This window comes from Hesperophylax consimilis, chromosome 28 (genome assembly GCF_061612785.1).
Source record: "Hesperophylax consimilis isolate HC1 chromosome 28, BYU_Hcon_1.0, whole genome shotgun sequence".
In the NCBI taxonomy this organism is placed as follows: Eukaryota; Metazoa; Arthropoda; class Insecta; order Trichoptera; family Limnephilidae; genus Hesperophylax; species Hesperophylax consimilis.
In genome coordinates this window covers 1,833,036-1,846,926 of record NC_142863.1, presented here as the reverse complement: position 1 = coordinate 1,846,926, position 13,891 = coordinate 1,833,036, and the positions used below count along the sequence as shown (strand labels likewise).

Here is a 13,891-nt window from a genome sequence, read left to right as displayed (position 1 = left end):
CTCGTGACTGTCGAGTATCACGCACGTGCACCGGGGATCAATGCTGCTAGCTCCTTTTGACAGGCTCTAATAAAATACCTGTAGAATAGATTTCGTCATACATGATTTTACTGCACATATGCCTCAGGGATCTCATTTCTACAGTATTCTGTCTACTTTCAGCCTTCTTCTGCCAATTCCATGCCTCATTTCCATATATTAGGGTAGGTACCAGCACTCCATTGTGGACTGCTAGCTTCGCTTCTTTGGACAGTTTTTAGTTAGCTCCAACCGCGTCCAATCATCCATTATTTACCCATTATAACCAAGAACCCGGCCTCCCCTACTAAGTCACGAAGCGTAATCAGGGGAGATGGTAAAAGATACAGGTTCAAAATTTCCTACATAACATTATTCCTTTTGCCGCCATTTTGGATTTTTGTGGTCGAAAGGTATCCCTCAACCAGTTTATTTCGATCCGGCCCGCCACGCAGTAGATGGGAAAACGCATCCGCCGCCAGGACCTAGACAAACCTCACCCTATGAACCCGTGTACCCCTGCTAAGTTATGATTTTTTTATGGATTTGTTTTTGCGAAATTTTCGTTTCGATCTAAATACGCATACATTTCTTATAAACAATTTAAGCAACACACGTCATTTTGATTTGAAACGGTACCATTTCACAGTCATTTCATGCGATATTCGACTCTAGAGACTAATACTTTGAGTTCAATATCACAAAAGATTACGGAATCACATAAAACCTTGTGATGAACAGTCCACCGATTGCCCCTTGATTGGTTCATTTAGTAAAACCATATATAGGGACACAGATCAACTTTGTCTAATAACTTCTTACCTGGATCAACATACTACGGGAATAGATCAATATATATGAGATCAACATAAGTATGCCAATTTGGGTAGATCAACATAAATTATGCATCCGATTTCCATACAAATTTTGAAAATTTTATTAACAGTATATCAAATGGTTTTTCTGGCAAACTGGCAACATTGATAATTATTGTACGACTGTTGTCAATTCATTCAGATGTATTCCATAATAGCCAAGTTATATGGTGTTAAAGGTGGATCAACTTAGTCTAACAACTTCTTACTGGATCAACATAATACGGGAAGAGGACAATATATATATATATATATATATATATATATATATATATATATACAAATTCTAAACATGAACTGCTTGATAAAAACAAAAACAAAATGAAAAAAACATATTTCTTATAACCATACCTACATAATCTAATCAAATCAAAGTCACAATTGTGACAACCAAAAATATCATGATCTCCTTATATTTTTTATATATATATATATTTTTTTTTATAGTCGGAGGCGGTTTGCTTACGTTCCCCGCGAGCACTTAGGCCATAGGCCCATTGTACTATCTCCCATTTTACCTCATTCCCTTGCCAGTAACCCGGTCCCTTTTATGAAGTTCACCAGGGCTGTCATTGGATATGTGGCGATGTCTTCTGGTTCCACACTGTGTCTTCCCAGGTATCTGAGCCTTATTCCCAGCAGAGCGGGACATTGGCACCATAGGTGAATTGGAGTCTCTTCCTCCTCTTCACATTTCCTACAGATGTTGGTGTTTTCCACTCCCAACAGTTGCATGTGTCTCCTGAGATGGCAGTGTCCCGTTAATAGTCCTACCAGTTCCCTCAGTGAGTTTCTGTCCATATCGAGTAGTTGCCTGGTTCGGTTAGGGTCCGGTCCGTTTATGACTACTTTAGATTGCCTCATTCCGGGTGCCTTCTTCCATTCCTTCCAGTGTTGGGATTTGACCCACCTCTTGATATGTAGTTTGGTGTGGCAAGCTGCTACTCCTACAGCCGGCTCAGATCCCACAAGTGGTGCTTTCGCCCCTTTCCTTGCTAGTTCGTCAGCCCGCTCGTTGCCCTCAATACCTTTATGTCCTGGTACCCAGAGCAGGGTTACTTTATTGATGGTCGCCAGTTCTATTAGGATAGTCCTGCATTCCATCACCAGTCTGGAGTCGCATCGGTTACTTTCCAGTGCCATATTTTTTATAACTTACTTATAATTTTTAATTAAGGGTAAATTATTATGTAAGAAGATTAAAGCTTCTGCTTCAAACCGTAATCGGCTTAGCCGACTAGTCGGCCGACTAGTCGGTCTTATTACAACCGACTAATCGGCTAGTCGGCTAGTCGGCGAAAGTCATAATCGGCACATCTCTATTTCTAAGGTTTCAAGGATTTGAATAAAACATTTAAAACAGTTTTAGTTTTAATTTATTTAACTAGTTTCAGGTTTATTCTCATACAATAATATATAAGTGTTTCACAGTTACAATTAGGGTTGCCAGATACGGGCTGGATAAAAAGTTATTATTGAGTCTCCAAACAAATAAAAGAAATCAGCACCTCTTTTAAATAAAAATCAACTTGGTACATATTCGAATATAATAACTAAAGTTAAAATACAAATTAAAACGTTGGTAAAAAAATTTACGTTAAGCATTATCTAACATAAAAAAAACTGAACTCAAAACAAAAATCTGGCAGTTACAATTCTCGTCTGCACTTAAGTGCAGCAAAATCATTAATTAGATCTTCGCAATCCAATTTCCTTAAGAAATCTGCTTCTAAGTTAAGCAAAGCAAGATTGTTCAGCCTTTGCTCCGCCATTGTTGTGCGTAAATAATTTTTTACACGTCGTAAACAAGAAAATGATCGTTCTCCAGAACAGTTACTGGCGGGAGTACACACACACATTCGAAGAGCAATATCCACGTTTGGATAAATGGTTTGAAGATCTTCAGTTCGTAACCATTTTAACAAACTGACAGCATTGTTTCGATCCTTATTTTTCACACTGCAGTGAGCACGAAAATGGAGACATTGGGCAAAAATGGGCTTCTAAATCACTAGAATAAATCATTTGCAATGATTTTGCCTTTTCTTCGACTTCAGACGGGCTTAGTTTTGTCAATTGAGTAATAAAATTAAATTTATTATAAAGTGATTTGTAAGCACCCAGTAGGTGTGTGATAGGCGTGGCGAGGGCGGCTGCGGGGCGTGGGGGCGCGCTCTGTGCTGTGTGTGAACACGCTCTTGCATATCGCTATTTCGTACGTAGAATATTTAGGTACTTAGGAAGTAATTTCTTGTTATCATCTGTGATTTTTTTGTCACGATTGGCCGCCCCTAATATCTGGCCGCCCTAGGCCCGGGCCTACATAGGCCTAAGGGCAAATCCGCCTCTGGGTACCATATTGTAGACCACCGATTGTTTGAGGGTAGACAACATAAAATAAAGGTCTGGTATTTTGAACGCAGTAGGAACCATATTGAAAAACACCGATTGTTTGAGGGTAGACTACATAAAATAAATGTATGGTATTTTTAATGCAGTAGGTACCATTTTGGAGACCACCAATTGTTTGAGGGTAGACTACATAAAATAAATGTATGGTATTTTTAATGCAGTAGGTACCATTTTGAAAACCACCGATTGTTTGAGGGTAGACTAAGTAAAATAAAGGTCTGGTATTTTGAATGCAGTAGGTATAATATTGGAGATATACAGAACAGTCAGTGTGACTCCTTCTCAAACCGTCAAAGGCGCTATAAAGGGGGCACTTTCTTTTGTATTACAAACTTAGCGTAGCCGCTCAACATCGCAGAAATAGTTGACTTAAATAAAATTTGAACCTAAAAAAATAAAATCCAGCTAATAATATTCAATCACAACGCACACAATGCATGCATATTAGGTAAATACTAATTTGACGGAATTTTTTAACATTAAAAAAAACGCCCGCGCGATTATGTTTCTAGCCACTTCTAGCCGTTCGTTTCGTCCTATAGTAACAGAAATACCAACAAAACAAAAAGACATTTGACAATAAACAAATAAAGTTTGAAAATGGACGGCCTCGTTTCACAAAATGCTAATTTAACTAACGAAAGCTAATTTTAATTTTACGTAATTGAAATTTTTATTGTTTACCGATTGTTTGAGAAAATCTTGCAATTTTTTAAATCTTGCATTATGATTATGTCATTGGATTATATGGAATTTCAATTTATTTGTTATTGCAGTGCAAGCAGCCTCCAGTGGTCGCCTGCCGAGATATCAGGAAGACGAAGGAAGGTGAGAATATATATATATATATATACATAAATTATCCCGCTAGAATACATAAAATATCCTTTCCCATCAAATAAAATATTAAACTGTTACGAACTCCTGCAACTTAAAAACTTAAACAAACCCACAAGAACAACACGACACAATACCCTATTCCATCGCAGTGTGCAGAAGCGCAACTACATTACTAATTCTCCGATACAGAGGTTTCATACTATGAAAAATCAATACTTAGGTGATATTGATAAATAAACTTGGTGAATTTTGTGTATCTTATTAAAAACCTTTTCCAACCCTATTCTTGAACCTTTGATTGTCTCTTTGTAAAATTATCTGATCACTGTATTTTTAAAATTTTCGTTTCTTGTATTGTTTTATTTCATATATGTAAGTATTTCTTATTTATTGTTTATATAATTTTCTTGTTATTATTCATTTCTCATTTTCTAAATTATTCATTATGTCAAAATTATATCACATATTCTTATGTAAAAGCCCAACGGGCGTAAAATGAATAAAATAAATATACATACATAAAATTATAAAGCAAAATCCCTAGTACTCTTACTGTTCCCATTTTTTCCTTTCTTTCGAATTGAAATTTGGTTGTTGATTTCACATTTTTCAGTTTCAGATTAGTCGACTTCATCAACGCTGATTTCCACCCAGACAATCCACTGCCTGCATTAACTAGAGAACGGCGTCAGTCTGGCCGGGGAAGTTGCGGGTATAAAAACTGCACTATTTACCTACCTTTGTGCCGGGATAACACGATGACAACACAGAAGACAATACGATATTGTCCTCTCCCTGATATGTGAACAGCCTCGACCGTGCACGGCAGGGCAATGGGACAATACAACAATTCTACCGTAGATCCAACGCGGAACTCTGCGAAAATGGATATACGACGACGCGCGTTACGAGAGAGTTCGCGAAAAATATTAGGTCTTTTGTAGTTTTCCATTTACGCGACATTTTAAAGTCGAAAGCATCGAGAGCCGATATAAGTACATGCAGAGCGACTGGCTATTGTCCTATTCTATGTCTGACAGGGTCGATTGTTACACTAGGATCCGGAGCCGGGACAAGACAGTATTGCACTGTCCTTGTGTGATCCCTGCATTAGCCCTAGTTGTTCCACAGAAATTCACGTGTGACAAAGTCATCAAATGATCTTTCAGAACCATCTTATTTTTGTTACCGTTGAAAGGTTCGCCTTAAATGCCGACTCGTCCGTTTCAGCTTTTGAACATTGTGATCAGCAGAAAAGAGCAAAAAATATCAAGTTGTTAAGATATCAGCTGTTGATTGAAAGCAGAAACGCATCTAGAAACAGCGTTTAACGGTGGGACGTTTCAAATGTAAAAAAACAAACAAAATGGCGCTGAATTTAATGATAATGTTACATTTTAATTTGAAACAACTGGTCCTTAATTTCTCCGCAGGATCAGGTTTTTTCCAAGAAATTACATTTTCGTGTGTACTGTATCTTTCATTTGTGAGTTTAACTCTATTCTTTGAAATTCGTCATTTTAATATTTGGTTTATTTTTTTCAGATCTGGGAAGTGGCAATGTCGCGACAAGTCTTGTATAGAATGGGACGCCGTATGCGATGGTGCTGTCGACTGTACGGACAAATCAGATGAAACTCAGGCCATTTGCGGGAAACGCTCGTGAGAACTTGATTCTAACTAACTTACTTAACATCGCTCCGTTTCCCCGCAGGGGTTGGAAGAGAGGCGAACTGTTAAACTACTTGGTCTTGGTATACACTCCTTGCCTCATTCACATGAGAACTAATTTCAACAATAATGATTGATTATTGATTTATTCTGTTGTTCACAAAGTATCCGACTAGCGTTTTTCACGTGGACATTAATGAAACACGGGAGGTGTCCGCTACTAGAGCAGGTGAAGGATAACTTTGCGTTGATTTGTGGTTTTCCCCCCGAATTCGCTGCAGTTGGCAGATGCAAAGTCTGTGAGCGAGGGAGAATACTTTCGCCATACCACTGAAAAATTTACGTTTGCATGTGAAGGTACTCTCTACGTCCCTGATTGAGAATACTTCCCATGCTTCATAAGCTTCAACAGGAAAATTCAAGTAACTACAAATTATAACCACTTCATGAAAGAATTGAAATTATTAAAACTCTCAGATAGAAGACTTGTTTCCCACATTGCTGAGCATTTGCCTTCAACATACCAACTAGAATTACTCGATCGAAAATTCTTTTTAATTGCAATAAAAATATCAGGACTGAGTCATTTAGATACTCGCTTGTACCTAGGTTGCACGCAATTGGCAATACTTTCGAAAACTTTGTAGATATGTTCAACTGCAAGGAGTATAGTTACAAGAAGGCTATAATAACATACCTCAATAATAATAATAATTCAGGTTAGCATGATGATTTTCTTCTGCAAGGGTTCTATATAATTTTAATATCAAATTTTATTTCATGAGTAGTGTTCCACAAAATTATTATAAACGTGTCACATATTTTTAAACGCCCGTATGGGTGGTTAAATAAATAATTATTGAATGTTTAGGAAGTGTCCTTCACACCTCTACCGATGCGCGTACGGAGCGTGTGTAGACGCAAGCGCCAAGTGTAATAACGTAAAGGACTGCGCCGACGAATCTGACGAACTCAACAAGGACTGCAGGAGGAACAAAACAGTTACTGTGGTCAACACTTGCGGGTATGTTCAATTGATTAATACCATGTTTTCAGATATACCATTAGAACTAATTGTGGCAAGTACAGACATAGAAAAGATGGTGACCTAGAAACAGAATGGCAAATGGACTGAAGGAGCTCTACCAAGAGCCTATAAGTAAATTTAAAAAAATCTGAAAACTGTATCACGCACTTCCTGTATGTGGCGAGGACGGCGGTGTAGTGGTCGAAGCGTAAGTCAGTGAGTCGACACCGTGGAGACCAGACTTGTGGATGTGTTCCGACCAGCGAAGGTGTCGCAGGGGCTGAGCCCGTGAGGAGCGCAGGCCAGGGATGATCCCGAGGAGTCCATGGTATTCCGTAGTCCACTGTCGATTATATAAGGATTATACCTTTCTGCTGTCGATTATATAAGGTGAATAACGTTCCCGAACATTCTAGTTGCTATGTCTATAAACATTAGTGAACAAACCTCTAGGCAACGGCCGAAATGTCCCATATGTTCTATGACGGCCTTAGCGCTTGGCAGTGTGTACTTGACACCGTCCAACTCGACTAGTGGCATACCACTACAAATCTATTTATAACAGAATTATAGCCTGAAACCGTGGTACGAATGTTACAATATTAGATACTAGGGAACGTTAATTTAATGGTAATAAGATGAAATGAACCAACAATAATCTCCAACTGATAATTTAAAATTTTCTATAAAAATATAAGATCAACACAATTTCTTCTGTCACTTTACTTCAATGAATGTAATAAAAACTCAAAATCTATTGATTCTCAAGGAATTCGTAGTCTAAAATTGATACACCTATAAAAGTTGTATTGGACTATTTCAATGATATATCTATACGATTATTAAAGACAGGTGACCAAATTGTAGAATGCTTCTAATGGGAGATGTGTTAAATTATTTAAAATATCCCAAATAATTCTTTCACTTTTTAGAAGAAATAAATTTCAATGTCTGGATGTTCTGGATAAGCAGTGCATTGACTTAGACCAATTGTGCGATGGAGTTGCGGACTGCAAAGATAGGTCCGATGAGACGGTGTACCAGTGCGGCAACAACAAGTGCGCAAGTTTCTACGTGAGATGCGCTTACGGAGCCTGCGTGGATCATGATGCCAGGTGCAATAATGTAAGTAGATATTCATAAAACAGATTTAATTTTCAAAATATGTTTCAAATAACGCAAACGCGATAAGTGCTGGTGTTCCCCAAGTCTCTGTACTTGACCCTGATTAATTTTAGATGGTAAAGTTTCTGGTTTTACAACAGTGTCCGATAAAAACGTATGTTTTAGATTGAATGTACTTTTATTTTATTAATTTATTGCCTTAACCAGAAAATTTTGCTCGACATCCCAAGGATTATTAGTTCGTGATTTATTTTAAAATTTAGTTTTTCAACAAGATCCAGTTTGCAATGTTTTCTGTATATTTAAAATGCGTGTGTAAGCATTTAAAATAAACTTTAATATTTCTAAATAATAAAAGTTTAATATCAAACGTGAAAAATGTTGCCAAAAACGCTAATCACATTTTTACTTAAATTTTTACTCCAATCATAGAAAAATTGATAGAACTCGATATTTCGAAAACATGTTCGTTTTGTTTGTGAAATTTGTAAGAAAATTGTACCTTCACTTTTATCTCGTTCATATAATAAGAAATAATTTTTAAAGTTAAACCGATTGTTACGATAGCGGCACGAAATATAAATGATTAATTTTGGCTATTTTTAAGATTTTATTTATGGATTCCAGTAAAAATATTTGAAGCGAACTAGAAAGAATTATTATTTTTCTTTATAAAGTCAATAAAACTAAGTATTTTCGTATGATGGAAAAAATATAAAAATACTAATAGAGGGGTTAAAGCATAAATTAAATAATACCATTTTCTAATACTAATCCATGACATATCATCAAGAGACACTGATAAATATATTAAGGTTAAACATAACATTACTTAAACGCATGTTATAATCTACGCGTTCATAGATTGCGTTAAATTAATTATTTTATTAAAATAAACTTTTTTAGAAGTTGTGCTATAAAATATTAAAAATAATTATTTTGAATAGTTTTGTTCGTATAAAAACTCAATTCTTTTAATAAAAGCATACAAATACAATATTGGATTGAATCGTCGAACCATCGATTCCTTCTTCTGTAAATAGAGGGTCAGTTATTTTTTCTAAAAATATCTAAGTTTCACCAATCATATCCATCAAATTGTGAACAAAGGTATGAAAACACCAGGCTTTGTATTAAGAACAACTAAAAACTTTAATTCTTTACAAGCCATTAAACTATTATACGTATCTCTAGTAAGAAGTCTAATTGAATATAACTCAGTAGTTTGGTCTCCATCTTACAAAATTCACATTAACAACATTGAGCGAATACAAAAAAATTTTCGAAGTTTTATAAATTTTAAATTAAATATCCCTGTCGTAAACTTAAAATACAATTTCTTATTAAATACTCTAAAAATACATACGTTAGAAGATAGACGTAAAATAAACGATTAACGTTCTTATTCAAAATACTTAACTCTAAATTCGACTGTTGTGAACTCCTGCAACTTATAAACATACATACACCCACAGTAACAACACGACAAAATAAAATATTCTACAGCAGCACACATAAGTGTAACTACATTGCCTACTCTCCGATACAACGACTTCACACCATGGGAAATCATTACTTGGGTGATGTTGACATATTCAATACCAACTTGGCAAGTTTTGTGGATCATTTAAAACATTTATTTCAACAATACTCCTAAACACATCATGTAAACCTACAAATAGCTGTAATTTTCAGGTTTTGTTTCTTGTGTTTGTATGACTTGTTGCATAGCTTTTATCAAATGTAATTTTATTCTTATTTTTTATGTTTCAAAGTATCTGTCCAATTAAAATTATACTACCAACCAGAGATGTGCTTTATTTCAAATAAATCCATTTCAAATGGAAATGCAAAATGCAAAATGGGTATTTTGCATTTTGCATTTTAAATGCTTTTCTAAAAACCATTTTGCATTTTGCATTTTAAATGCTTTTCTCAATGCATTTTCCATTTTAAATGCTTTTTTGCAAGATTCTTCCTGTTATCTCCACTCATCTTTTTATCATAGGCCCCGTATATCAGTCAGTCCTCAACCTCGCTATGGGAGATAATTTACGTCTGTCAAGTTGCTACTTGGTAGGAGCCCTGGCAATTAAGTGATACCATTAAAAAAATACAGATTCAAATAGTGAACACGGGGCCATGATGCTGTAATATTAAATTTTAGATAGCAGTTTCTATTTTTTACATTGCCAATATTAGTCCCGAGCAAATTTTTTACTCTACTGTTAGGCACATGTTCATCAAATGCAATACTTGTCTTCCGAGTTCAGCACCAGTTGAATGTCTCTTTTCAAATGGAGGTATAATCATGAGACCTCATAGAAGAAAGATGAGTGATGATGTTTTTGAGAAGCTCGTTCTTCTAAAATCTAATAATGGCTAAGGCTACATAATATAGAATAATACTTTGGTTTTCTCAAAGTTGTATTATATTATCTGTGGGTTTTCTAGTGCGCCTGCTTGGAGTTTTTTGTGACAAACTATGGTCAAATAATGGGTGCGCACTAGAAAACAACATTTTATATTGTCTGATTATCTCACTGTCCTTTATTTCTTTATTGTTCACTGGTGATGTCCCCTCACTAGAGAGTTACTACACAAATGATGATGGCCCTAAGGAAAAATCATTAAAAATGACAATATTTAGTTAAAAATAGATTCTATTATATTCCACTCAAATACAATTGTTTTTTACACAGGACATATCAGTATGTATGATTTGTTATTCCACCAGTTGTTCTACATTGATGTCCATTATTAAATGACAAAGTTGTTTAAAAATTCAATAATTATTTTGAACCTGAGAAACAATTTTGCATTTCCAATGCATTTTGAAAATAGGTATTTTGCATTTTGCATTTGAAATGCTTTTCTAAAAACCATTTTGCATTTTGCATTTTCAAATGGAAAAGTTTTGACCCATTTCCATTTTGCATTTCAAATGGTTTTGGGTACCCATTTTGCACATCTCTGCTACCAACCATGTAAAAGCCCTCTGGGCGTTAAATAAATAAATAAAAATATCCTTTCATGATGCATATTATATTCGTTTGTAGGTAGTGAACTGTGCTGATGGTTCTGACGAAGACCCAGCTCTTTGCACGGGCGTCAAAGATTGGATAGCGCAAGTCCCGACAGTTCCTCCTGTCCCCGTGACTCAACCACCCCCACCTACTACATCACCCGTTGACCCTACTGAAAATATGTAAGTATTTTATTACTAGACGTATTACGTTAACGACCTTTTTTCGTAATTTGTATCTCTACCAGTACTACATTGAGATCCTTGGAGTAAGTATCTATCTCAGACCGGCTCAACTATCAGGGGTCCACGTTGAAATCCGAGTAAATCTGGTGTCCTTTTATAGGGATGGAAGATTCTCCAATAGTGACAGGCTTCTAACCCTGTACAAATCTCCAATACGCCCAACAATTATATAATATTGACGGCCGGCATAGTCCAGTGGTAACGCATTGGACTGCCATTCCGAAGGTCGCGGGTTCGAACCCGGCGTGCGCAAATAAATTTTATTTGATTAATTTGTGTTATTTCACAATTAATTAATTAAAATAATATATAGTATATTTGCGGCATGTTCCAGAGTGGAAGATACTACCAGTATCGCCCTGGTGTAAGACCACCATTCAGAATTGAAACATTGCTCCAAATGGCTTTAGCCGTGTTTAGTGCCTAGATCTGAATAGCCAGGTACTTCCCCACCTTCCTCTTTCCCTTCCCCACTTACCTTCAGCCTCACAACATCCCCCAATTGGGGATGCCATAGTCTCACTGGCTCCAGACGGGAGCAGTTGGGACTCTTGTGAGGTATTCAATATAAAAAAAAAAAAAAACAAAAAAACATTTGAATTTGCGAGCCACCTCTGGGCTGGAGCCCCAAAATACTTGAAAACATAGTTCATTTAAGGCGATGCCATACGTAGTAATGCAAAATCATGTGTTTTTGGATTGAAAAATTTGGTCGCCTAGAAATGTTTCAGATGATTTAATTAAATCTTAAAAAATCTTGGCCTTCGAAATAATCTAGTGTTTTTTAGATAAGTCTTTTTATAAGCCCAGAAAAAAATAATGTATAAGGCCTATGAAAACTGATTTAAAGTTCAAAATTTCCTACTTACGAACCCATTTTCGGTTATGATTTTATTGTATAATGTGGCAAATTAAGTTATTTATAAAATAATCGAAAAAAAATGAAATATTTATGCCTGAACATCCACAAAATAAAATAAAAGGCACTTTTTGGCCATGTTTTTTTCTTGCATTAATCAAAACAGGCAGATGGTGTTAAGCAGGAATTTAAACCTTATCGCCATCTACGTAAGGGTTGTTATTGATGGCGGCTAAATTTAAAATATTTCACGACGTAGTGCATCGCCTTAATATAATAATACTTGATTCTGTGCAAAGGAGGGTAGTTTGTCTGATTGACAATCCGTTGTTAACACACCGATTTTCATCTGTAATCCACAGATGCAATGTGGACACGCTGAGTCTATTGTAAAGGTAATTTAATGGAGCCTGCTCTAAAGAGCTAGCAACATTGATCCCCTTTGTGTAGGTGCACGTGCGTGAAACTAGATGGACCGAATACCCGTTCACAGTTGATATTGGCTTCAGGAGAACAGCTCGTCGAGCTTCCGGCTCTTTAATATAATCCGGGCCTCTTCAAGACCCATTTTAATAAATCCTTGCCCAACCAGCTAGCGATATAGTTCCCCTGTCTTTACACTCTTTTGCGCAGTTAGATGAGATTATGAATTATATTATTAAATTAGATTATGAGAAATATTATGTACGTCATGATTTAAAAAATATATCTTCGTCTCTCCACAGTACTCCACTGACTTTCTTCCTATTTAGTATTTTTGGTTATTATTACTTATACCTGTGTATATTATTAGTGAGGAAGGATTAAAAACGATTTTCATTCCAGACGAAATTACTAAGACGGTCTATTGGACATACGTAATGTGTAATTTAATATGTAAATGTATATAGTACCTTAACACTTGTAGTAAGATGTACTGTGTGTGTCCAAATCAGTAATATCAATTTGGGAATGAATAACCATCAACCCTGATTTAAGTCACCTCAAGTGGTTCGATACATTGATCATTTAGCAGGGGTGCCCGGGTTCATGAGATGAGGTTTGTCTAGGTCTCATCTGGTGGTGGACCGGATCAGGAGAGGCTGGCTGAGGGAGACCTTTTGACCCATCGCCTTGGCTTTTGAGGTGTTTTATTCAATCGATCATTCAATAATTACAGCGATCCTGAGGGAGCTTGTATTCTGCCTGCATATCCAGAAGGAGGGAAATACATTGAACATAGATATAAGCTTGGACCAGGACAACTCGTTCCACAATACAGCTTCCTACAGTATTCATGCAACTTTGGTTATGACTTGTCCTCGGCTGCCTCCCTCCTGTGTGAAGAAGGTGCCTGGGTACCAGAACCAGCAACTATCGTCTGTAACAGTGAGTACTCTACTTTGTGTTATTCTTTAAAAATCATTATGTAAAAACGAAATCATGCAAACACCTTCAATATGGCTAGACGGAAGGAAAATGGATGTTTGTCGTAGCGTCAAATACCTGGGATATATTATCACAGACGACCCAAAAGACATCGAGGATATAGAAAACAAGCGATATCCGTTAGGCAGGTATGCTGTCAAGGCGTTCTCAGTTTTGCAGTACAAACGTCAAAAGGACGCATTCTGCACTTTGCTGTACATGTTAGAACAGTGGGTAGATTACACTGTATTCCAAGGGCATAAGCTAAAAGTCGCTTACAATAATGGTTACCGCCAACTATTCTCTGCTGACGTCGAGATTGTGGTTGAATGCCTTGGAATTGAAGATAAACATTCCTCAAATGTAGTGTTGGTGATTTTGAAAAC

General features: G+C 36.3%; 1 protein-coding gene across 2 annotated transcripts in view; it reads left to right on the top strand.

Annotated features, from left to right (window-relative positions):
- LOC149410008 (modular serine protease-like) overlaps window positions 1–13,891 on the top strand; it is a 60,557-nt gene that overhangs the window by 34,380 nt on the left and 12,286 nt on the right. Inside the window, exons 2-8 of one of the 2 annotated variants that reach the window (XM_089649025.1) lie at window positions 4,082–4,133; window positions 4,765–4,857; window positions 5,691–5,807; window positions 6,688–6,840; window positions 7,776–7,968; window positions 11,028–11,176; window positions 13,258–13,466. In XM_089649025.1, the coding sequence (XP_089505151.1) occupies window positions 4,082–4,133; window positions 4,765–4,857; window positions 5,691–5,807; window positions 6,688–6,840; window positions 7,776–7,968; window positions 11,028–11,176; window positions 13,258–13,466 (966 nt within the window). Of the gene's footprint in view, window positions 1–4,081; window positions 4,134–4,758; window positions 4,858–5,690; window positions 5,808–6,687; window positions 6,841–7,775; window positions 7,969–11,027; window positions 11,177–13,257; window positions 13,467–13,891 lie in introns of both variants that reach the window. The other variant, XM_089649024.1, reaches the window with a different exon arrangement.